The sequence below is a fragment of the Bos grunniens genome, chromosome 6, assembly GCF_055505025.1.
Source record: "Bos grunniens cultivar Pamir isolate PY7600 chromosome 6, Bosgru_T2T1.0, whole genome shotgun sequence".
NCBI lineage: Eukaryota > Metazoa > Chordata > Mammalia > Artiodactyla > Bovidae > Bos > Bos grunniens.
In genome coordinates, this window is record NC_141170.1 from 107,830,860 (window position 1) to 107,857,923 (window position 27,064).

General features: G+C 35.5%; 1 protein-coding gene across 1 annotated transcript in view; it reads right to left on the reverse strand.

Annotated features, from left to right (window-relative positions):
* Positions 1-284: 284 nt before the first annotated feature.
* The window catches only part of LOC147371185 (N-heparan sulfate sulfotransferase 4), a 132,222-nt gene continuing 105,442 nt past the window's right edge, over positions 285-27,064 (reverse strand). Inside the window, exons 2-4 of the mRNA XM_086407343.1 lie at positions 6,929-7,016; positions 420-574; positions 285-329 (exon numbers count right to left, since the gene is read on the reverse strand). Of these exons, the coding sequence (XP_086263469.1) occupies positions 285-329; positions 420-574; positions 6,929-7,016 (288 nt within the window). The remainder of the gene's footprint in view (positions 330-419; positions 575-6,928; positions 7,017-27,064) is intronic.

Below are 27,064 nucleotides of genomic sequence, written 5' to 3' on the forward strand. Positions count from 1 at the left end.
CATATACATGTACACACACATGCCTGAAACAAAATAATACAAAGCAGTATGTACACTTAACACTTATGGTGGCAAAATTGCTTCAGTTGTGTCCAAGTCTTTGCAACCCTATGGACTGTAGCTTTCCAGGTTCCTCTGTCCATGGGATTCTCCAGATGAGAATACTGGAGTGGGTTGCCATGCCCTCCTTCAGGGGATCTTCCCAACCCAGGGATCAAACCTGCATCTCTTGTGTCTCCTGCATTGGCAGGTGGATTCTTAGCAGTAGCTCCACTGGGGAAGTCCTAACACTTGTGGCACACTCCTGTATTTTCTGTTCTGTTCTCTTTCTATTGGAGTAAACCCAATAAGCCAATTTTACAATCCACTAATACATCACAATTCATAGTTTGAAAAATACTTCAATAAAATGTACTCACCAGTGCAAATTCCTTGTTGAGAATCATCTGCTCAACTAAAGATGACTCATTGTGGAAGAGGTGGGGCTGCATATGGCTCCACATGTGAGGAAACCACCAGAACTCATCCACAGACCGAAGCAAAAGGTCATCTCCCTCATCCTCCTCTTCAGTCCCTGTAAAACATAAAAAATGGCTTAAGTGAAAAATTTGTATTAGCTTAAAGGTTATGTTTGTCAGATTATTCTTCTTGCTACTGATACCTAAATCCAATTTTGTGTTGTTTTAATAAAAGAGAAATGACCATAGCCTAAATTATATCAGAGGCAGTGGGATTAGGGGTTGGGATGGGAAGCGGTAAGTGCAGATGTTGTTTACATTTAGATTTTAGGGATATTTTACCACTGGCATTGTTTAGATTTGTTAGCAGACGGTGGTAACGACAACATCAGCAAAAAACACAGCAAGTTTTAGTCTATTTTTGTTCTAAAGTTATCAACTATTAATTCTCTCCTTTATTGGATGAATAGGGGAAACCTGGTAAAAGATGATTATTCTTTTTACTCTTAAAAATATTTCTGCATATAAGCCCAATATTGAACTGAATAATTTTAAATTTAAGTGATGATGTCTGTTAATTTTTTTTATTATAAAATATATTCTCATTGAAGATAGGCAGAAAGCATAGACAATGATATATAAAACTCAGAAACAAAACCAAAACCAAAAATCATCTTTGGAACTAACCAGTAGAAGCATTTTTGTATTTTTCATTAACTCTTTTTCTACTTATTTTTTTAAAAGTTGAGATCTTACTGTATAAATATGTTTGTGTCCTTATATTTTAGACTTACCATTACAAACATAAATATTTCTCATTTTGATATAATAATTTAATAAAATGTAAACAAAAAATCAATTAACACAATAAAAACTTGAATTGAGAATTTAAAACTAGTATTAATTTTTCATCCTCTATTAGGAAAATTTGTTAACAATGCCTAATGCATAGGAAAAAACCATTTGTCATACAAGAAGGGAAATAAGGGAAGGAAAACAACATCAGCAAGTTAGTTCCAAGGAAATTCACTGTGTTACAGCAATCCAAGGACATTTTCATGGTATGAAATCATAACTTTTGTACAATTTTATAACAGTTCAATTTTAGAATATTCTCAATCAGTAACATAATTGATTCCTATATGGTCTCTGGATACTTAACTAAACAAGCTAAGTAACAAATCCTGGCTTATAGTGTGAGGTGGATTTATTTGGATAATTTTTTTCTTCAAATTGGAGTATGTTTTATGATGATTTTATATTGTTCACTTTAAAAAATATTAAAGGAATTTTTAAAAGAGTCTTCTCTGAATATTCCTTTTCAAGTGTCCTGTAGTAAAGACAGCATGAATCATGAAGGAGTGCCATGAGAGGGTTAAAGCATATATTTGTTAAAGTGTATCCTTGGCTATGTGATCTTGTATAAGTTAATTTGTTTGAGTCTTAGTTTCCTGGTTTAAAATGGAAGTATAAAAATCTATCTCATGGGCTCTTATGAAGAATCAATGAGATCAATTTATTAAAGCACTTAACATTGTGAATTATTGATTCATAAATATTAAGATCACTTTCTTCTTAAAAATAGTACCTACTGGTTTATGCCTGTGGTGTTCTAAAGTTGCATATTCTCACACATTCTTAAAAATATTGCCTTACCAAGATTATCAAATTCTTGAAGTCTGAAATTGGATCCTTTTAACTTGCATTAATAAGAGAAAACTTTACCTCAGTCTATATTAGTATATAGTCACTGAATTTTTGAACCTTCATGTATCAGCTTAAGTGCCTGTCAACTTTTGTGTGTATTTATATGTATGTGTTATTCTTGGTATATATCTTATAATCCATAATTCTCAAAAGGTGTAAGGACCAACACGTTTAATTGGCAGTATTACTACTATAATAGTTGCTACTATATATAAAGAGAAGTTTTGAAAGTGATAAAGTTCTATAAATAAGATAAGCAGAAAAAAATTCTTAATTTTGTTAACTTGAGCCAAAATTATTAGCATTATAGACTTACAATTCATTGGTTTTGCTAATATATTAAGAATTTCAAATATTGAAATCCAAATGTAAAGAAGTTTGTCACTTCCTCAGATGGATTTTAAGTATGAAGTGTTTTTAAATTACTCAAATTTAAAGATAATTTTTCTGACTACTGATATAAACAGATGCATGACTGATCACAAAATCTTGGTAATTTTTATACCAGGAAGTGTGGTAATTTGTAAGCACTCCCCACAATATTAGGAGTGATGTTTAAGACCTCTTTGTTTTTCATTCCGTGGATTAATTTCCCATCAGCCTTTCTCTTATTTTATACAAGTCATATAATTCAAAGCCACATAAGGCAAGCTGATGACATTAGAATTGCTTAATGAAAAATATGACATCAAGTCATGCTGAGGGATCAAAGAAGAATTTCAAATGTTTTTGAATCCAGCTAAATGAAAATATTAAAATTTTCGACTCATTTGTAAATACTTATTTTTTGATACCTAACATATGATTAAATTACATGTGAGAATATAATTTGTAGTTCATACATGACTATTTAGCACCAGAGAAGGCAATGGCACCCGACTCCAGTACTCTTGCCTGGAAAATCCCATGGACAGAGGAGCCTGGTAGGCTGCAGTCCATGAGCTCGCTCAGAGTCAGACACGACTGAACGACTTCACTTTCACTTTTCACTCTCATGCATTGGAGAAGGAAATGGCAACCCACTCCAGTGTTCTTGCCTGGAGAATCCCAGGGACGGGGGAGCCTGCAGGGCTGCAGTCTGTGGGGTCGCACAGAGTCGGACACGACTGAAGCGACTTAGCAGCAGAAGCTAGTCTGTTCAGGTGTCTGTGTTCAAATGGACCCTTTTACCTCTAACCTGATTAGATTCAAATCTACATCATTGTTAATGAAGATAAAAGTGTTTAATTCAGAAGTAAACTATTTATGCACTCATTTCTTTGTTTCTGCTTTTGGAGTATCTGTGTTATATGATAAGAGTATGCCTCTAAAAGTTTTTTAGTCTGCCAAATAAGAATAAGTTTAGCAAGTTCTGGGCTGTAGATTAGTTTCCATAAGGCACAGTTGTGATATTAAAATCAGATACATAAAATTCCAGAGTCTTATCAGTTTTGTATAAATGTTTGTCTTATATTTGCTATTATATGTGAAATATTGTAATTCTGAAACTGTAAGAAGAGGTTTCTAACTTTCTTCATGTATTGAATCTGGCACACTTCCACATAGGTGAGTATAGAATAAATTAAATATACTAAATAAAAAGAATTGTTTGATGATTAAAATTGATTAAAAGCTATCTATAGTTCCAAATTTGGAAAACAGAGACATGTGAATAGTTCACTATTTTTAAATAATATTTGATTCTTATACAAAAATATTTAGTAATAAAAATATTTGCATATCATGACATGCTATGTACTGTTCTATATGAGAGATATTATTATTCCCATTTTGGAGATGCAGGCATTGAGGCACAGAAAAGTAATCTGTTTATGTTCACATAGCTAGTGTAATGTCAGAACCTAGATTTAAACAAAAGCAGGTTGTTTCCAATGTCTAGTCTTTGAAACAGCACATTATAAAGTAAAACAAAAGCAAGCAAAAGAGAATGAATGTAACACTTTTTCACTTCTATATTTAAAAGTTAGTTTTTTATAAGATTCTGTTTTGTTTATATAAAAGTGAACTCTCATGGAAAAGACATGTATTTTTCCAGTTTGAAAATATTATACATGAGGTAATTGTTTGTGTCATATTCAATTTATTGTCAATTACAAAAACTGGTAATGATTGTCACCAGAAATCCTGCCCCACAAAATATTTGTAGCTCTCCATCCCTGCAAGTCATCTTGATACTGTAATGTCTCCATTTTTCAATTGAGCTTTCATTGTGTAATTCCAATCATGCTTTAAAATATTTCCAGACTAAAAGATTATACTCTGAACTCCATGCTTTTATTATTATTATTATTATTGTTTACTTTCAATCAGCAGAACGTCCTTCCTCTTTCAATTTGGCACCCATGAATGAATGACTTTTAGGAATGTGCTTTTTGGGTGAGATTGTTTTCAGCATGTGAAGGACAGAGAAGCTGAACAGGGAAGAATACATGGAAAATACAAATAAGTGAAGCAGTCTAGGAATACAGAATCTATCTTTATTACACTAGGCATATGTGATTAAGTGTCTTCAAAACAATGAAACTCATCAATCAGCATCTTCATGCATTGGAAAATCAGATCATTCTGTGAGAATCTGAGACGGTGATTGTGCAAGGCCATCTTCTCATGGTTACCTGTCACAATCAAGTGTATAGATAAGGAAAGAACTTTTCTGATTTGTTAAGCTCCTGATAGTTAAAACTTCATATAGGAAGCGACTAGATAGGGAAGAGGCATGCCCTAGCGAAAGTGAATACTATCAATATTTAACTCCAATCTGGAAGAAACCTTGATATCCTCAAGTGAATAAATAAGTACTTAATATAGCATGACTGTACCCTTGGAAAATGTCATGGATGCATTTCAATGATTCTACACATAATGTAGCCAATCAAATAAAGCTTCATATTTATGTGACGGTAATTAAGCTTCCAGAACTTATATATATTACAGAATCTGTAAAGCACGTTATCCCAGAGCAAAACAGAACAGTGTGTCTTCCATTGTTTTTATTAGGTCAGTACCAACATAAAGTGTCAATAAGGCCCAATTAAGAGATATAATTAAAATATCTTTTTTTTTTATTGTTTGGTTTCCTCCTCCAACAACGGTCCCTGTGATATTAACTAGTGTGTTCATTTCCTAGTGGGATGTGTAGTGTGTACATGCTCAGGATTATAAAAAAGAAATGGGAAGTGTTATAACCTGCTATCAACATTAACTCTGCAAACGTCTGACAGGTTTAGTAGATTTGAATATGAAAAGTAAATAAAAGCTGAGGCAGTGATCCAGATATATTTCAGCCAGAAGAATCTTTTTACTTTTCTTATACAGCTATTTAAGACAAAATAGTATTGTTAGTGTGTGAACTCCAAACAATCCCATATTTTTTCCCCAGTGTGAGTAGACATAGTCTTTAGAGTTACCTGCTTTATAACTTCATAATCAGTGATTTTTGGGTCTGAACTCATTTCTTGAGGGGGTTTTGAAAAAGGTTTATAAAACCATGTCTATTTTCAAAATTGTAAGCTAGAATTGCTGTGGCTGTGCAGATGTGATGACCCAAATCTTTTACTGCAAGATATCCTTTTAAAATATGCAGTGATTTCATTTGTCAACTGGTCTAAATACCAATTTTCCTTCTATTACTTTAAACAGATTTACATGTTTCAAAGCAGGAGGGAAAAAAGCATTAAAGAAAAGCCAATATGACACTGCTGCTTCAATATTCTAATAAACCTCCTGAGCCTCTTTGGGTAAACATTAAAAAACCTCTTTGGGTAAATGAACTGAACTTATGATAATTAAAGACTACCTTTGCATGGGATATTTTTAATGAGTCAATAAATTGCATGCATAGAGAATACTGTGAAATGTTTTTACTACAATACTATGAAGTAACAACAATGGAAAGCCCTAAACAAAGCATTTAGCTTTCACCAAAGATGCAGAAATAGTAGCAGATAGTAGGCATTGCCCTAATACAAACCCTAAGACACCATTTTGTGCCATTAAGACAATTACTTTCACCCACATAGTTTTCTCCATACTAGTACCTGCCATTATCATGCTGCATTCAGAAAATAAGAGTCAAATTCTGGAGGTAAAGATGGGTAAAGAGGTGAAAAATAGCAGAACATGGAGTAGTCCATGCGCACCAATCACATTTTGAGGATTTGTTTGAAGGCTGAGACTGACAAGAAATGAAACTGTGATTGGATAGATGTGGTAAGAAATACAAGTTTGAGTGTGATGGTTTTAATGCATGTTGGCCAAATCATTGTAATATTTTTAAGGAAAATCCTGAAGGGACAATAAATTAAGCAAGATGATGCGTAACATCTATTAAATTTCTTTGAAGCTAAAATTCTTCTCTTACCACTATATGTTTTCCAAAGAAAAAAAATATACTAAAAATATGTGCCCCTAAGGTTGTCCTACAATTTTAAAACACTGTCCATTGTTATTATTATCATTATCATCTCATTGTCATCATCTTCACCACCATCGTCTCCACGCTTCACAGGATGCATAGACATAGAATAATGGTTATAGTTTCTTTTACGGAGTTGACTAAGTCATTTCTCTTCCTGTTTTGCCCTGACTCCAACAGTATTTGCCAAAGTAAGCAAGTCTCATTGATTTTGGATTTCGCTACTCATAATGCACCCAAGTTTTTCCCATAATCAGTCTGAATATTCTATTTCTCCTACTTTTAAAACATTAAAAATCCTCTCTCCTATTTATATGTAGCTGCCTGAGAACACAAAGCTCCTTCTTACCTGTGTGGTAAAACTTCCCTGAAAATCCAAGGTTGAAGGTAAAATTTGCAACCTGAGTGCGCAGTAAATTTTGAGTCTCTAGTAATGCCTGAAATAAATAAGAAATTAACATGATTTTAGAAAAATAAATATGAAGCTTTTGGGATGCCTCTTTTTCAAGTGCGTATGCATGAACGAAACAAAATAATGTGGTCTTTGTTGCTTTTTGGGGTTTTGATAGCTACTGTTATGTGCTATTCATATTCCAGGTATTATAATCACTTTTGTTATTATTTTTATTGAGGTTTACCAAATTATGAAGCAGTTAAGTCTTAAGCACATTATAAATTGCTGAGAGGCAATTCTCTAACCACACAGCACTGAAATCATTTTTCATTTCTATGTGAGACATTTCTTGAATTTTAGATTATTATAGTTCTTTTCCTTGGGGACATTTTTTCAGAGTAGTTGCATATAGACATGTTCTGTATTTGTTGGTAAGGGATAGGAAGATAACTTTAGTTTGAGTTCCAACTGAGTATTTTATTTAACTGTGCAACCTCTCCTGTCATTTTTAAGGCATACTTATTGAGTTGAAAGCTTGGATTTTTATTTTACAAATTAAAGGGAAATTTATATTTTATAGGATGTTAATTACAGACCTGGAGATATGAACAAGGAAAGTGGAGGTAGGAAATCAGTAATTCCATAAAGAACTACTCTCTAAACATGGAAAAATATTTCCTAACTTCTCATTCTGGAGTTATTAGAGGTCAATTTCCTGCTTGTAGACAGGATAAGAACATCTGGACAGTAATCTTTGAGTCAGACTTAGTCCTCTAAATTTTCTGCCAATCATTCTACTGCTATTATTTCTGTGTCGACATATGTAGTATAATTCAGAATCTCATATCCTTGGACATTGTAATTTGATTATTGATTCAGAATGCTTTCTCAATTTTTAATGAATCTTTAAAAGGGAGTTTATTTTCTTCTGATGTAAGTGAGAAACTCCTTCCAACTAGAGATATAACTAAGATTGTTTTTTGGTTACTCCTATCCATTTTTTAAGGTACAAAAGAGCAGAGGTTTAGACAATTTCTTTTGAGCATGAATGAACTTTACTTTTTATTCCCCCCAGAGTTAAGGGAGCTTTCCTGAAAATTTGTAAAGAAAAAAAGAGAATTACAAGGTTGATAAGCTGTATGGTTCCTGGTTATCCAAGGTTACAGTTATACTAAGTGTAATCCTGGCTAATCTTAATTAAATATCATCAGCTAAATAGAAAAAGGAAAAAAAAATAGACATATGTAACTGGTTTTAAAAGTTACCCCCAAAAGCAATTTATATATGAAAATAAAAAGATAGAATTAAAAAATAAATAGTTGAGCTTATTGTTATATACTCTGGAATATAGCTTTAAACTTTTTAAAAAAAATTATGCATCTTTTTTTATTAGGAAGTTTTTTTTTTTTTTCTGTGTTTATTGTTTGACTCAATGCACAATCCCTGAGCTTCTATACTTTGAAATAGTTTTGTTCTGTTTTTTTTTTCAAAATTTAAGTTTATTAAGTTCTTCCTTCCCCTGTTCTCACAAGTCCATCCCCATCCACTCCATCTCTGTTCTTGAAATCATTCTTTATTCCATATTTACTAATCCACTATCCATTCTTAAATTCAGTAAATATTTATTCTAGATGGATACAATGTGGGGTTTGGCATAGCCTCTGTCACCTTGGGCTTTACTGAGAGGGAGAGAGATATTAAATAGCTGCTAAGTTGCTTCAGTCGTGTCCGACTCTGTGTGACCCCATAGACGACAGCCCACCAGCCTCTCCGGTCCCTGGGATTCTCCAGGCAAGAACACTGGAGTGGGTTGCCATTTCCTTCTCCAATGCATGAAAGTGAAAAGTGAAAGTGAAGTCACTCAGTCATGTCCGACTCTAAGCGACCCCATGGACTGCAGCCCACCAGGCTCCTCCGTCCATGGGATTCTCCAGGCAAGAGTACTGGAGTAGGGTGCCACCGCCTTCTCTGATATTAAATAGAGGATCCCTCAAATGCAAAATTACAAATCATAAGAGCTCCGAAAGAAATCTAGAGCATGTTGTGACAGATGCAGTAAGACATTTAATTTAGACTGAGGATGTGAGCCCACTTGATGCTTTCCTAGGGGCCATCTAAAAAAGTTCAAATGATCTATTTTTTTCCCAGTCAGTGTGCCACCAACTTTAGGCAGACCTACATATTATTTTCTTGGACTTTAAAACACTACAGACTACTAACGGTTTTCCCACCTTCCTCTATTCTATTTTACCCTGTGCTGTCATGCTAACATCCCAAAAAAAGCAATGCACTTCACCCTTGTGGTCAGGGAAGCCATTCAATTAGGGACTCAGCTTTGTTGGTCATTTCTCTTCTTATCTTTTCCCTTATCTGTGAAATGAGATCGTGCTTAATACTTGTTTCACACAATTATTGTGAAGATTACATTGTATAAGGCATACAAAGTGCTTAGCTAAGTGCCTGGTACATAATAAAATCTTGAAAAATGCTGTTGATGACTACGTAATATGGCAATCTCTTACCACAAGGTAGGTATCAGTGGTGTCTCCATGTTTAAGCTACCTGTAAATCACCCTGTCCTCTGTCCACCTTCTACATTTTTCCATGTCTTTTCTGTTTGTGTTTTTTTTTTTTTTTGTCCTGAAAAGCGTCCAGCTGTTCCTCATCCCATTTTTCAGCCTTACCCATTTTTAAAGCTTGGGCCAAACGTCATCTATTTGTATGAAGCCTTCCTTGATGCCTTAAGGCTTTTCCTTTTCTCATCTCCCAAAGAAAGATCGTAAATTGTTTTTCTTAAGACTTGCATCATTTTCATTTACTGCTCATTTTACATATGCCATGTTGCTAAATACATTTGCATATATGTGGAAGACATTTAAAACATAAAAGCTACATTAATATACAGCAACCTACTGAGTTAGTTTCATTTACTTTTATTACTAACATTTTTTTCTGATGGTAAAATGATAAAAATGGCTCATGGGCCATACCATTACATGACATAGATAGGATTCTGTATTTCACCCACACATTTATCACATGGATGTCTTATAATCTTAAATTGTAAATTGTGTAGTAAGACAGGCTCTCACAGGGCAGGGCAGATGGATTTTCTTCCACTGGAGCTAATTAGCCATATGAAGAATTTGACAGACCTTTCCATTTCTAAAATAATTTGAGTTGTCTAGTCACACCTCCCAATATGTAATCTTGATTAATTTGGAGTAAAATAACAATTTCTATAAGCAAAAACAAAACAAATGGATAAAAAGAAGAAAATTCTAAAAGATTCAGAATTTCCTACTTCATTGTAACTAAATGTTCTTTGAGTTTAAAAATTCAAGGGAAGAATGGTTCCATGTCTTTCAATGATTAAAAAAAAATAGAACAAATAAATTAATATGTATAAAATGGATATAACTTAAAAAAATAAAAGTCAGAAATAAATATAAAAGAAAAAAGTGTTAAATCATGAAAATTAAAGAAGAAGTATAGAAAAAATAAAGGATTAAAATACAGGAAAAATGTAAAATATCAGGAAATATCAGACAGGAAAAATATAAATATAAAATAATGAATAAATAAAATACAGTAAAGCAAAAAAAAAAACAAACCTTAATTTAGGAAAACTTGTTAATGGACTAGAAATAATATGTCTCAATTTGAAATAAAAATCAAATAATAAAATATAGGAAATAATATGCAGCTTTAAATATATTAATTTTATCAGAACATTTTGTGGACAAATTTGACTAACTTTTAAGAATATATGTAAAATAAAATATATTAAATGTTTAGATAACAAACTTTAGTTATTTTAATATTTTATAAGTCATAAAAATACATATTAACTGCTTTGAAGGTTTTCCTTGCATTATTCATGAAGGACTCACTAAGTCATTTGGATACTAAAGAGAATAAATATATAACTTATTTAAGTAAAAGCAAAAATTCATTATTTTAATAAACATAATTTGCATTCATTTAATATTCTTCTAATGAGTTCCTCTGTGTTTAATAAAGCAAGTACAACTTTGTCTTATTGCAAAATAATGAAGAGAGCAATGTTTTTCAAACTTCATCACACATAATATTTTCTAGAGGAGACTGCTAAAATTGTCAATTCTGTGCACCCACTTGAAGAATTATTGATTTAATCTGTCTATGATGGGACTCAAGGACATGTATTTCATTATACACCCCTGTTGGTTCTTAAAGAAGGTCAAGCAATTGTTTCCAGCTTACCCATAAGAAATGAAATGAATCACCAGGATGCTCCTCCTAGGCCCATTTTCTGGGTATTCTGAATTGGAGAATAGGATGGAGCCTAGGAATCTGTGTTTATAATGGTGATTCTTATAGCTTCAAACTAGAGATTATAGCCATCAAGGAACTTCAGAAAATATTGTTAGTGCACTGTTTGTATTAATTTCAAGGTATACTGCATACATTTTAAGCAATTCTAACATTCAGATTGTTTACCATCAGGCTAACTCTATCGGGTCATTGAAAAAGCAAGAGAGTTCCAGAAAAATATCTATTTCTGCTTTATCAACTATGCCAAAGCCTTTGACTGTGTGGATCACAATAAACTGTGGAAAATTCTGAAAGAGATGGGAAAACTGATCACTTGACCTGCCTCTTGAGAAACATGTATGCAGGTCAGGAAGCAACAGTTAAAACTGGACATGGAACAACAGATTGGTTCCAAATAGGAAAAGGAGTACATCAAGGCTGTAGATTGTCACCCTGCTTATTTAACTTATATGCAGAGTACATCATGAGAAACTTTGGGCTGGATGAAGCACAAGCTGGAATATCAATAACCTCAGATATGCTGATGACACCACCCTTATGGCAGAAAGTGAAGAGGAACTAAAAAGCTTCTTGATGAAAGTGAAAGAGGAGAGGGAAAAGTTGTCTTAAAGCTGAACATTCAGAAAACTAAGGTCATGGCATCTGGTCCCATCACTTCATGGCAAATAGATGGGGAAACCGTGGAAACAGTGTCAGACTTTATTTTTCTGGGCTCCAAAATCACTGCAGATGGTGACTGCAGCCATGAAATTAAAAGACGCTTACTCCTTGGAAGGAAAGTTATGACCAACCTAGATAGCATATTAAAAAGCGGAGACGTTACTTTGCCATCAGAGGTCCATCTAGTCAAAGCTATGGCTTTTCCAGTAGTCATGTATGGATGTGAGAGTTGGACTATAAAGAAAGCTGAGTGCCGAAGAATTGATGCTTTTGAACTGTGGTGTTGGAGAAGACTCTTGAGAGTCCCTTGGACTGCAGAGGATGTGATGGATGGATGGCATCACTAACTCAATGGACATGAGTTTGGATAAACTCCAGGAGTTGGTGATGGGCAGGGAGGCCTGGCATGCTGCCATTCATGGGGTCACAAAGAGTCAGACACGACTGAGTGGCTGATCTGAACTGAACCCTTGCCCTACATGTATGTAATTAATAAGTCATGACTATATACATACTTTGGTATAGGCTTACACTTCCAGAATTTCAAATCAAATACCAAAGAGTGATAGTTTTTGTCTTCCTTGGACAGTCTTTTATTACATTCAATATTCAAGATGGGGTCCTATTTACATGGCTTCCCAGATGTCGCAGTGGTAAAGAATCAGCTTGCAGGAGATGTAAGAGACATGGGTTCAGTTCCTAGGTCAGGAAGATCCCCTGGAGTAGGAAATGGCAACCCACTCCAGTATTCTTGCTTGTATTCCATGGACAGAGGAGCCTGGTGGGCTACAGACCATGGGGTCACAAAGTCGGACACAACTGAACCACCAAGCGCATTTATCCTTATGAGATCTTGATGTGGGAATCAGAGAAGTTACATCTATACTATTTTCCAAGTGGGAAAAAAATGCTTCATGGAAAGTTTAAATGGTACAACCAGGTAACAAAGCAAGGGTGCCAAAATTGAGCGTGTTTGCCTAAACATTTGGTCTGACTTACCTTCAGGTCTCACTAGAGTAAGTCTGTGTGGCCACCCAGGTTGAAACAGACTCAGAATTTCATGAACTTTTGTGCAGAGACTATTTGTCAATGTACAAATGAAGACTGATAGGTCTGACCCGGGGTTAAAATATGAAGCTTTTGAAGTTCGTCATTGATGGTTTGTGCCTCGGTTCTTGCTCGTCTCTTTTCCCCTTAAGAGAAATCTCTATTCCTTCAGAAATCTATTCTCTTTCTTTTCCTGATAAACCCTTATTGCTACTCAAAGAGGAAACTATCTGATATAATTTATGTTGCGACAAAACATTATACCAATGTGCTGAGTCTTCTAAACAATTTTATGTGGGGCAGATTAGCTCTGATTGTGGAATGGGTGAGTTAATTAAGGAAGAATAAATGCAGTCTTCTGATAATAGTGAAGAGATGTGGTGGTTTCTTACGGGGGAAAAAGGTTTGGGGTTTGGGGGTCTTTCTGCAGAAATCAGAATCAATTTGAAGAACAACTGGCCAGGTAGAAAAACACCATAGTGTTTCAGAGCAATTATCCTGTTGCTTTCTGCCCACCATCTAAGTGTTCCACTGCTGTCCATCTTCTTTTACTTAAGTCTCCAGGAAGCCAGGAATCTGGAACTCTGGCTCTCTACTTCCTTGTGCTTTTTTTCACTCATGTATCCATTCAAACAGTATTGATATTGGACCCCTGCTTCTTGTTTTAGGCATTCTTGTAGATACTGAGGACACAGTGGAGAATGGTGACAGCAATATCTAGTGTCATTGAGCACTTACTATGTGTAAGGTACTGTTAGGTACTATGAGAAGCACTCCAAGCACTCTCTTCAAGTCTCTCCATGATCCCTTTATTAACCTCATTTCACAAGTGGGCAAAGTAAGTTGCAAAGAGCCTAAATAAACTACCTTCGGTTATGGAGACAGAAAGTGTCTGACAGACAAAACTACTTTGTATATTGTTATCACCCTTTTTAGACACACAAATGCATGGTAAATCAATTAAGTAATTATTTAATTGAATTTTTTATTTTTAATGTTAAAACAATTATTATTGTTGTTCAGTAGCTAAGTCATGTCCCACTCTTTTCAACCCCAGGAACTGCAGCATGCCAGGCTTCCCTGTCCTTCACTATCTCCTAGAGTTTTCTCAAAGTAATGTCCACTGAGCGGGTGATGCCATCCAACCATCTCATCCTCTGTTGTCACTTTCTTCTCTTGCTTTCAATCTTTCCGAGCATCAGAGTCTTTTCCAATGAGTTAGTTCTTTGCATCAGGTGGCCAATGTATTGGAGTTTCAGCTTTAGCATCAGTCCTTCCAATGAATATTCAGGACTAATTTCCTTTAGGATTGACAGACTTGATCTCCTTTCAGTCCAAGGGACTCTCAAGAGTCTTCTCCAACTCCACAGTTCAAAAGCCTCAGTTCTTCAGCACTCAGCCTTCTTTATGACCCAGCTTTCACATCTGCACATGACTACTGGAAAAAACATAGCTTGACTATATGGACCTTTGTCAGCAAAGTGATGTCTATACTTTTTAATGTGCTATCTAGGTTGGACATAGTTTTTCTTCCAAGGAGCAAGTGCCTTTTAATGTTACGGCTTGCAGTCACTGTCTGCAGTGATTTTGGAGCCCAAGAAAATAAAATCTCCCACTGTTTCCATTGTTTCCCCATCTACTTGCCATGAATTGATGGGACCAGATGTCATAATCTTAGTTTTTTGAATGTTATATAGTATATGCTATTGTTATAGTATTATAATATGCTAAAATAGTATATGCTATTATTGAAACTACAATAGAGGACCTACATTTTCATCATTTATTAATTATCATTTATGAATTAATTATTGTTATTTATTAATACACACTCTACTTCACTTCACCTAGCATATTATTTATAGTTTAAATTGGTTCCCCTGGCTCCTGGCTGTGAAGGAATCATAGGAAAACTGTAAAGAAAATAGGGAAATCATTCAGGAGGCTTTTGCAGTAGTTCCAGTAAGAGAGAATACAGGCATGACTTCTACTGGTGGTACTGGGCATGGAAAGAAGTAAATTGTATAACTATTGTTGAGCTTATGTGGGAAGTAAAGTGGAGTGATTTAATTTATAATTCAGCTTTCTGACATTCAATGAGGTGAAGGAAAAGTTGAGAAAAGTTTTGAGGGAAAAATCAATACTTCCATGGCTACACTACATATTTCTTCCCCAATCATCCCTAGTATGAAAAACAGAGTTTAAAGTCCTACATCATCATTGCTTTCCAATACACATAGCATATAGGTACCAATATGCACAAGATGTGTATGTATTAGTAGGGGAGTGGTCTCAACATACCAGGAGTGATTTTTGGATACCAGAAGTTTAAACATTGATACTGATTAAAAGATACAGGCAAAGGAGAGGACAAATTTGAAAACTGGTTTTACCTTGTAAAATAATATTAATTCATGTCATGTATGTGAAGAGTTTGCATTTTTTGCTTGATTATCAAAGAACACAATGAAGGTGCTATAAATCATTAAACTTGAAGTGCATTTAGAGTATTGTAGATTTTATTTGATTGTATCAGCAAAGCACTCCATGTGTCTTGCTCTCCATTTCCAGCGACTGTGGTTGAATTTGTCTTGTGCCCTATACTTTGATCACTGGGGGAATGTCATCGGTATCTGGTATATCTGTCTCCACAGGATTCTAAGGCACCGACTTCAGTCCAATCTGGAAGTATATGAGATAAATTTCTGCTTCTGCTTTTTTATTAGCCCTCTGGTTGTCTCTCTGGAATCAGAAAAATTTCATAAAGGTGGTAAAATATCACTCCAGTTTCTCTTCAATACTATGCTCAGGTTCAGTCCACAAAGGTCATCATAGACTGAGTATTCCCTTCTCTCTGTACTTCTGTTTCCATATTTTTCATGTTCTACTTAACTGATTGGGATTTTGAATCAAATAAATAAATTCAAATAAACATGTACTCGTAAGACCCTTAAGATATTACCTCTTGAATTTCTGGGTTTGTCCTTTACTAGTGCTTTTAAGTCTCCCCGTCAATTATATTATTTGATATATTCCATGTGCTTTGGGCCTAAGTCTCCATGATGGCCTATAAGAATTTTTTGAGTTGTAAAAAGATACATGTATAACAGAATACATGGCTCATATAGTATGATTATTTCAAAGGATTTTATAGAGTAATGGCAAGAATAATTGTCTTATTTGCATTAGGCTGAAGTGTTTAAGTAAATGATAAAAGAATAGTGAGATAGAACTATTTTATATTAGGACTTCTTTGGGGATGTAGAATGAAACTGGTCATTGTAAGCCCAATGACAGAAAGATAGCTTCAGGAATCTAAGGAATCAGAGAGCTGAGAGAAACATAAACATGGACAAAAAAAACAATGTCAAACCTTTTTTTAGGTGAGGATGGGAGCAAAGTCATTTAGAACTCAAAATATTTCCAGAGATTTAAAACTGGACCCCAATTCTCTCTGTGTTAGGTTGAAACTTTTAGTATGTAATCTGAATCACCCTGAATAAATAATCCTGACTTCTGTGTTGGAGAGCCTACTTGATAGAAATGCTTTGTTCTGCTATGTCTGCACTGAGGCAGAGACAGAATCATTATCTTCAGAGCTAGCTTGGGGTCCTTGAAGTGTTAAAGCTTGGGCTGCCTTCAATAGTGGGTTATCATGGATGATTTTATTGCAGAACAGCCAACAACCAGTGAAACAAGAGTTCCTGATTACACATTTCCAAATGGTGATTGGTGTGTCACTAAGTCTGTAAAATTTAATAATTCCATGAAAGGTAAATTCATGTTCAAAATGTTTGGTAAAAACTCTATTATATCTCTTGAATGCTGAGTTGCTTCAGTCATGGGGTCCCAACTGTTTGAGACCCCATGGACTGTAGCTCTCCAAGCTCCTCTATCCATGGGATTCTCCAGAAAGAATGCTGGAGAGGGTTTCTGTGCACTCCTCAAGGGAAATCTTTCCAACCCAGGGATTGAACCTACATCTACCTGCATTGGCAAGTGGGTTTCTATACCACAAACACCACTGGGAAGCTATATCTCTTAGGAAGTTCTCAATTCACATTAACATGCTAAAGACTATAGTAGGAAACATTTTGTACCTGACTTATCTTAGTTTTCCCCCCAAACTATTTGCCAGCAATGCACACTCCTACCTGCCTAATTTTAAGCTATAGTCTTAGGGAAAAACATTTAAAAGGTGGTTAATACTTTGGAAGTAGACGTGTTTCCTGGGGTCATGATAGCCTTGATCAAACACAGTTCCCTATTTAGTATCCAATGCAAGGTGCAAAATATAATAGCTGTGATTTTATAAGAAATGTGTTCTGCACATGTACTCAGTTATATAATTGCATTAACTATCTGTATGTATTCTGTAGAAAAAGAGTTCTTTTCCATTATTCCAGGATTTTTTATCCCACAAGAGCTTAAGAACAAAATCAATTTCTTAGTATTATGAAACTGTGGAAATATACTTAGAAATAACAATTACCCTTTTGATAAATATGATGTTACTTCTTGGAGCATCTTGATGAAAAATGATTAAAATCAACTATTAATTGTTTTCATTACCAAAATTATGTTTTATTTCAAGATAAAAATTCTCATTTTATATTTTAGGTCTTAAAAATGCAAGCCTCTAAAGCAGCTGTCTTAATCAGGGTCAGATATTGGCATTCTTCCTTAGGAATCATGCTCTATCTTTGTTCACAGTCTCCATTTTGAATTCTTTAATCTCTCATCATTCAGTGCAAGTTTGAGGGCTCTTATAACAGTTCTTGGCACAATACAGATATTCAGTAATTGTTGTCTGGTATTGTAACTGACTTACCTAATTTCATTTCTAGAAAAATTCTCTTCTCACATGCATTTGGAAATCTTCAACACCAAGGTATTCATTTTTGTTGTTGTTGTTCAGTCATTAAGTTGTGTTCAACTCTTTGCAACCCATGGACTGCAGTACACCAGGCTCCTCTGTCCTTCAGTATCTCTCAAAGTTTCTCAAACTCATGTGCATTGAGTTGGTGTCACCATCTAAACATTTCATCCTCTGTCACCTCTTTCTCCTCCTGCCTTCAATCTTTTCCAGCATCAGGGTGTTTTCCAATGAGTTGGCTCTTGACATTAGGTGGCCAGAATGTTGGAGCTTCAGCATCAGTCATTACAATGAATATTCAATGTTGATATCCTTTAGGATTGATTGGTTTGATCTCCTTGCTGTCCAAAGGACTCTCAAGAGGCTTCTCCAGCACCACAGTTCAAAAGCATCAATTTTTCAATGCTCAGCCTTCTTTATGGTCCAGCTCTCACATATGTACATGACTACTGGAAAAACCATAGCTTTGACTATAAGGACTTTTGTTGGTAAAGTAATGTCTATGCTTTTTAATATACTGTCTAGGTTTGTTATAGCTTTCCTTCCAAGGAGCAAGCACCTTTTAAATTCACGGCATCAGTCACCACCCATTGTGATTTTGGAGCCCAAGAAAATAAAATCTGTCACTGCCTCCACTTTTCCCCCATCTATTTGCCAGGAAGTGATGGGACTGATGTCATGATCTTAGTTTTTCTGAATGCTGAGTTTCAAGCCAACTTTTTCACTTCCCTCTCTCAACCTCACCAAGAGGCTCTTTAGTTCTTCTTCACGTTCTGCCATTAGAGTGGTATATTTTGCATATCTGACATTGCTGATATTTCTCCTGATACTTCTCCTGGCAATCTTGATTCCAGCTTGTGATTCACCCAGCCTGGCATTTGGCATGGTGTACTCTGAATAAAAGGGCTTTCCTGATCGCTCAGTTGGTAAAGAATCTGCCTGCAATGCGGGAGACCCTGGTTGAATTCCTCGGTCGGGAAGATCCCCTGCAGAAGTGATAGGCTACCCACTCCAGTGTTCTTGTGCTTCCCTTGCAGCTCAGCTGATAAAGAATCTGCCTGCAAATCAGGAGACCTGGGTTTGATCCCTGGATTGGGAAGATTCCCTGGAGAAGGTAAAGGCTACCCCCCCAGTATTCTGGCCTGGAGAATTCCATGGACAGTCCATGGGGTTGCAAAGGGTCAGACATGACTGAGCTACATTCACTTCACTCTGAATAGAAGTTAATATGCAGGGTGACTATACAGCCTTGATGTACTCCTTTCCCACTTTGGAATCAGTCCATTGTTCCATGTCCAGTTCTAACTGTTGCTTCTTGATCTGCATACAGGTTTTTCAGGAGACATGTAAGGTGGTCTGGTATTCCCACCTCTAAGAATTTTTCACATGTTGTTGTGAGCCACACAGTCAAAGGCTTTAGTTTAGTCAATGAAGCAGAATTTTTCTGGAATTCTCTTGCTTTTTCTATGATCCAATGAATGTTGGCAACATGATCTCTGGTTCTTCTGCCTTTTCTAGACCCAGCTTGTATATATGGAAGTTCTCAGTTCACATACTACTGAAGCCTAGCTTGAAGGATTTTGAGCATAACCTTAGTTGCACGTGAAATGAGCACAATTGTATGGTAGTTTGAAGATTCTTTGGCATTGCCTTTCTTTGGGATTGGAATGAACACTGACCTTTTACAGTTCTGTGGCCACTGCTGTATTTTCCAAATTTGCTGATGTGTTGTGTGCAGCACTTTAACAGCATCATATTAGTAGTTTAAATTGCTCAGCTGGAATTCCATCACCTCCAGTAGCTTTATTCATAGTAATTCTTCCTAAGGCCCACTTAATTTCACACTCCAGGATGTCTAACTCTAGGTGAGTTACCATACCACAGTGGTTATCCTTTCACTTCTCTTCTTTTCTCATCTTTTTGTAAAGCTTCCTAAGATAGCCACTTTGCCTTCTTGAATTTCTTTTTCTTGGGGATGGGTTGGTTACCACCTTCTGTACAATGTTACAAACCTCTGTTCATAATTTTCCAGACACTCTGTCTACCAGATCTAATCCTTTGAATCTATTCCTTACTTTCACTGTAAAATCATAAGGGATTTGATTTAGGTTATATCTGAATGGCCTAGTGGCCATTCTTTCTTCAATTTAAGTTTGAATTTTGCAATAAGGAGCTCATGATCTGAGCCACCATCAGCCCCAGGTCTTGTTTTTGCTGAAAGGTATAGAGCTTCTCTGTCTTCAGTTGCAAGATTACTGAGATTTTGAATGTTTTGCCTTGGAAACAAATCGAAATCATTTTGTCGTCTTCGAGATTGCATCCACTTACTGCATTTCAGACTCTTTTGATGACTATGGGGGCTACTCCATTTCCTCTAAGTGATTCTTGCCCACAGTAGTAAATATAATGGTCATCTGAATTAAATTCGCCCATTCCCACCCATTTTAGTTCATTGATTCCTAAAATGTCAATGTCCATTCTTGCCATCTGCTTTACCACTTGCAAGGTATTCACTTATTAGCCATATTATATCATATCATTCTTTCACTAAAAATTATAACAATTTCCAAGTATTTCTTGAGCACAGAAGGTATACTTTCTATTCTCATTTTTATAATACTCCCCATTCTTTCATGGATACACCTTGGAAACATCTGAACTCTGTGACACATTTTTAGGGTCTTGGAGACAGGCTTCCTGCCACAGCTTTGGCAGACATGTTGGTCTTATAATAATTCTAAAAATTTCCTGGAACCAACCATTTTTGTATCTACAGACATTTCATTCAAAATAAAAAACAAACAAAAAAATAACTTTCTTGTCAATTTCCATCATTCATGTCCCACAGGAGCAAGGGATATATTACTAAGAGCATCAAGTTGTCTGCAGGTTTTTATCCACTTTCTCTTAGAAAGATATAGTCTCTTCTCATCTTCCCTGTGATTTCTCTCAGTTGTTCTCTATTCAAAATATAAATAAACTTCCAGTGAACATCCGAATGTCTTTCCAGTATCAAGCTTTTCCTATTTCATTAAGACTGTACTTGAAAATCATACATTTTAAATTTTTACTGACTTTCTGTTATTAATTTAAAAGGAACTAAGGATTTATGCTTTTGAACTGTGGTGTTGGAGAAGACTCTTGAGAGTCCCTTGGACTGCAAGGAGATCCAACCAGTCCATTCTGAAGGAGATCAGCCCTGGGATTTCTTTGGAAGGAATGATGCTAAAGCTGAAACTCCAGTACTTTGGCCACCTCATGCGAAGAGTTGACTCATTGGAAAAGACCCTGATGCTGGGAGGGATTGGGGGCAGGAGGAGAAGGGGACGACAGAGGATGAGATGGCTGGTTGGCATCACTGACTCGATGGACGTGAGTCTGAGTGAACTCCAGGAGTTGGTGATGGACAGGGAGGCCCGGCGTGCTGTGATTCATGGGGTCGCAAAGAGTTGGAACATGACTGAGCGACTGAACTGAACTGAACTGAACTGAATCTTCTCAACTGAAGTAACCACTGGGGCAGAGCAAGATTTTAAAGGTGAAAATAGTTGTGTGTAGTAATTATTCAGCAGATTGATATGCTATAAATGATTTGAACAAAGATAAATCACTGACTTTATTGGCTACCAAAAAATTGCATAACATGTGTAGATTAGGTGGCATGTGAAATACACACACACACACACACACACACACACATATTCGACATAGTCACTCAGTCATATTCGACTCTTTGCGACCCTATGGACTGCAGCACGTCAGGCTTCCCTGTCGATTGCCAACTCCTGGAGCTTGCTCAAACTAATGTCCACCAAGTGGGTGATGCCATCCAACCATCTCATCCTCTGTCATCCCTTTCTCTTCCTACCTTCAATCTTTCCCAGCATCAGGGTCTTTTCCAATGAGCCAGTTCTTTGCATCAGGTGACCAAAGTATTGGAGTTTCAGCTTTAGCATCAGTCCTTCCAATGAATATTCAGGACTAATTTCCTTTAGGATTGACAGACTTGATCTCCTTTCAGTCCAAGGGACTCTCAAGAGTCTTCTCCAACTCCACAGTTCAAAAGCCTCAGTTCTTCAGCACTCAGCCTTCTTTATGACCCAGCTCTCACATCTGCACATGACTACTGGAAAAAACATAGCTTGACTATATGGACCTTTGTCAGCAAAGTGATGTCTATACTTTTTAATGTGCTAACTAGGTTGGATATAGCTTTCCTTCCAAGGAGTAAGCATCTTTTAATTTCATGGCTGCAGTCACCACCTGCAGTGATTTTGGAGCCCAAGGAAATAGTCTCTCACTGTCTTTCTGAATAAGGATATCTATTTTAGAATACATAGTTTAGCTAATAGATGAATAAACCTACTACATTTATTAGCAAATTTATTATTTATTATCAGGGTCTAATCTTTTAAGGTAGTGCATGATAACTTATTTGCTTAACTTTTAAAAAGCACCATTATTTCAGAATATTGACATATTTGGATAAAAGGACAGAAATGTCAAATTAAAAAATTAAAGGACATTCCCTTGAAGGCTTAGAAAACAAGCAGTAAAATGTTATTGCTGATAATAGAATTGAACCTAGAGTTAGTTTTTCATTTATTCATTATAATAGCATAAATTCAGTAGTTACCTTATTTGAACAGGTGAAATGACAAAAAATTACTTGTAAATAAACACATCTATCTGTAGCCACCAAATAGATTCAAGGAAATACCAAAAACTTTATAAGTAACTATACTTCAGCAAGCATTTATCAAACCACTTCTATCTTCAGTCTCCTAGGTCTTGCTAATATAATGTGCCCCTTTAAAAATTATGCAAATAAGTACATAGTCTCTGGGTGAAAGCATTTCTGTATTTTATTTTCATGTTATTTTACCATATCTGAATAAATCTAGGTTATTTAAAATTTTCACAATCAATTCCATAAACTTTTGGAAATTTTTCATATACTACATAGGTTAATATTTTGCAAATATATATTCAGATACATACATTTTAAAATGCATATCAAAAAATCATTTCCAAAAGCTAAGTATCAAGTCATGTGTCAACTTACATACATTTGAGGCATTAAATCTCTTTTATTGTTTAAATTCATATGTAGTAGAATCTTCTCAATATAATGCCAGCAAGGAAAAGATATATCTATTTGTGTTTTTTTTTTTTTTTAAATAAGTGTGAAATACACATGTCATTATTCACCTAGATTTGTTTATAACTTAAGTGTATCGTAATTCATGGTATAACTACTTTAAGGTGGATATTTCCTATATTGGTAGACAAATCATCTTTTAGCAAGTCTCTCCCTCCCTCTGACAAAACTTAAAGAGTTTTGAAAATTGAAAGCTCCTGTGAGATGTTGTCACATCCTCAAGCTCAATTCTATTTAAAGTCTAATTACAATTCAGATTCTTAACAAAACAGTCTTGACATCATCTGATAAACACCTACTAGTCTACCAACTCCACTTCTCAGTAAATAAAGGAAAGCTAGTGAGGTATTCATAGAGGAGACTGACAAAAACAAAAATGTTTTTGGTATTAATGGTAACATTTTCTGTCCAGTTCTCATTTCCCAACAAAAGAAGGCAGCATTCAAAATATCTCATATGTAAATGATATTCTTTAAAGTTCTATGATTGACATTATCCACCTTTCACAGTATATTTTTATAAGGAATTTTTCTGGAATTAAAAATTATTTTAATTAAATTAATTTAATTTTGAGAAGGACTCTCAAATAAGTGAAATATGTTGTTGTATTTACTTATTAAGAAATATTTGAGTAGCTAATATATTCCAGCTGTCATACATACTAGAGATTTGGCTTTTGAACAAAACAAAGTCCTTTCTTTATGAGTTCATATTCAAGTAGGTGAGACAGATAGAAAACAATAAGCTAATGGTGCAGTAGGATGACAGTACTAAGAAGCCATTGGAGAATTTTGATCAAGCAGAAATAACATATTCATCACATCTTAAAATCTGGTCATTGTATGAAGAATTAATTGCATCAAGGAGGACATGTGTGGAAGAAGAAGACATTTAGAAGAAGGAACTATGCTCATTGAGAAAAAAGTGCATTGGAGTTGGTGGTAATGTAAGAGGAAAGTGGTTCAGATTTGGGATGTAGTTTGAAGATATTTAGGACTTTAAATATTGGATGATGAATTGAATACAGGTCATAAGAGAACTGGATGTGGTGCATGATGACTCCTGCATTTGTTCCCCTATTTTGTGTATCAGATGAACACTGGAAATTACCAACCACATTTATTCTTGGGTAGTGAAGTATCTCTTCAACACCCCCAGGGTATCATTTAGTGAACTGGCTTTAGCTATAGAAAGCAGGTGTTCCTAATCTATTATTTTTTGTTGTTAAATAACATTTGTTTTCTTTGTGTTTTCATGAGAGCCCCAAAAGTATAGACTTAAAGCAAGCTTTTTTCAAATATTTTTGGAAAAAATACTGGAGTGAATTATAAGGTAAAAGTACTGCTCTAAGGATTTTTTTTTAAAAGATGAATATTAGATATATGTTGGAGAAGGCGATGGCACCCCACTCCAGTACTCTTGCCTGGAAAATCCCATGGTCGGAGGAGCCTGGTGGGCTGCAGTCCATGGGATCGTGAAGAGTCAGACATGACTGAGCGACTTCCCTTTCCCTTTTCATTTTCATGCATTGGAGAAGGAAATGGCAACCCACTCCACTGTTCTTGCCTGGAGAATCCCAGGGACGGGGGAGCCTAGAGGGCTGCCGCCTATGGGGTCACACAGAGTCGGACACGACTGAAGTGACTTAGCAGCAGCAGCAGCAGAGACGCAGATGTGGAGAATAGATTCATAGACACAGTGGGAGGAGGAGAGGGTGGGACAAATTGAGAAGGTAAAACAGAGGGCTTCCCAGTTGGCGCTGGTGGTAAAGAACCCGCCTTCCAATGATGGAGACATAAGAGACATAGTTAGATCCCTGGTTGGGAAGATCCCCTGGGGGAGGGCATGACAATCCACTCTAGAATTCTTGCCTGGAAAATCCTACGGACAGAGGAACCTGGTGGGCTATAGTCCACAGGGTCGCAAAGAGTCCAGCATGACTGACAACTTAGCGCGCACACACGTGTAAAATAGATAGCTAGTGGGAAGCTGCTGTATAGCACAGGGAGCTCAGCTGGTGCTCTGTGATGGCCAAAATGAGGGATGAGAAATATATATATATATATGTGTGTGTGTGTGTGTGTGTGTGTGTGTGTGTCTGTGTGTGTGTAGTTATGACTGATTCGCGTGGTTGTATGGTAGAAACCAACACATGTTATAAAGCAATTATCCTCTGATTTTAAAAAAAGTAAATTAAGAAATCTTGCAGAATAAAAAAATCTTCATGTAAAAATATGATACAAATATGCAGATGTTCATTCTTCCTGCTGTAATAAATTCCTTTTTCTCTGAAAGTAAAATTAAAATATAAGAAAAACCCCCAAAAGGACAAAAAAAAAAGCAGAGAAAATATATTTAAACATATTTAACTAGCTTTATATAAGGAATCTGAAACAATGTAAACCGAAAAGCATATCATTACCATTCTATGTAAATATTGTGGTAAAGATATCAGATATTAAACAGGATTTATACTTTCATTCCATGCTCTGAACTGCTGAAATAAAACTCAATAAAACTTAATTCTTATTTTACTAATTATGACTCATTTAGCATTATAAGAAAAAACTTAACCAAATATTAGAATTTGTTGAAACAATTCTGAACGTCTATAAATTCAGTGTAGTTAACTCTTTAAAATAAGTTCTTAGGAATCTCTTTCCTAAAATATATTTAATCAACTACAGGAATGCTTCATTTTATTAACCAGCTCTCTAGTTTGACATTGCAAATATCTCTCACCTTGGGCCATGAATGAGATAAAGCCTCTTAAAAAAATCTTACTCTCACATCCTGCAGTATTTTACATTAATTTCTAGAATTACCTTTAGAGATTTTGAGCCATCTTTATTCTAATTGCTGCCTCTACTATGTAAGACAGGTATTTTTCTACAATATCCTTGTTAATTACTAACATATCCTACATTTACATAATATACTTTTTGGGGCAATTTCTGTGGTAACATTTCAAGGCTAATAGGAAGCAATTTGCTTTCCTTTATTAAGTGCATTAAAACTTCATGCCCTAGACATCACTGATGGTAAACATTTGATTCTGCTCAAATTTAGTGCACTGAGGCATTTTGCTGTGCCATATTAGGCTTATTTATGTGCTGTGTTCTGCATTGTTAGCTGCTAATGAGACTTCAACTCTTATTGCTCTAAGGCCTGAACACTAACCTCATTTTAATGAGTTCATTATTTGCTGTCTTCTAAAAGGAAGACAACAAATTTTCCTTTTAATTAAAGGTCAAAACACCTCTGGTGAAGGAAAGAGAAGAGGTTATCAAACCCTAGGAGAAGCTGAGAGATGGCTCTTTCAGATTTCTAAGCTGTGCAGAGTTAATATAGACTGGGCAGGAGGTGGTTTCTCAAGAATATAGACAGTCAATCAATCTCCGGAGACTAAGGCGCATTTAAATTTAAGACAAATGAGAACACTACAGCACGACAGTTAATGTGCCTAAGACTTTGTAAAAAATGAAAGTCAGCCAAAGTAATTAAAGAGGCTTTACTCCTAACCAAAAGGGCCACCTGGATCAATAGGGCTGCAGGAGCAAGATTTGTCTTTTGCATGAGGAATGAGTTATGAAGTTGAGAGAAAACGGCATTTTCATTGAGACTAGAAAAACTAATCTCAAATAATTTATCACAGATTGTGAAGCAAAAGCAAGTCAGTATTTGGGGGGAACTATTTTTAATAATGTATAGGATATGTGGGCTTAGCATGAGGTATAAGAATATGTATAAGCTGAGGCAACTTAGCTGCTAAACTGTGAAATTCCTAGGAATGTCAGTTGCTATTTGTATTTGCAGGCAATGCGTATGTCTAACCACTGGGGAAGGTAAATTTAAATAATATATAGTCCTGTCATAGCAGATAGTAGGGACAACTTGCTACTTATGTAAATTTTAATATGAACCAAAATAAGAGATTAGAGCATAACAATTACATGGAACCTTTGCACTTAACAAATAGTGTGGTTAGATTAAAATGAAAAACATTTTCGTTTTGCTCTGACAGCACATA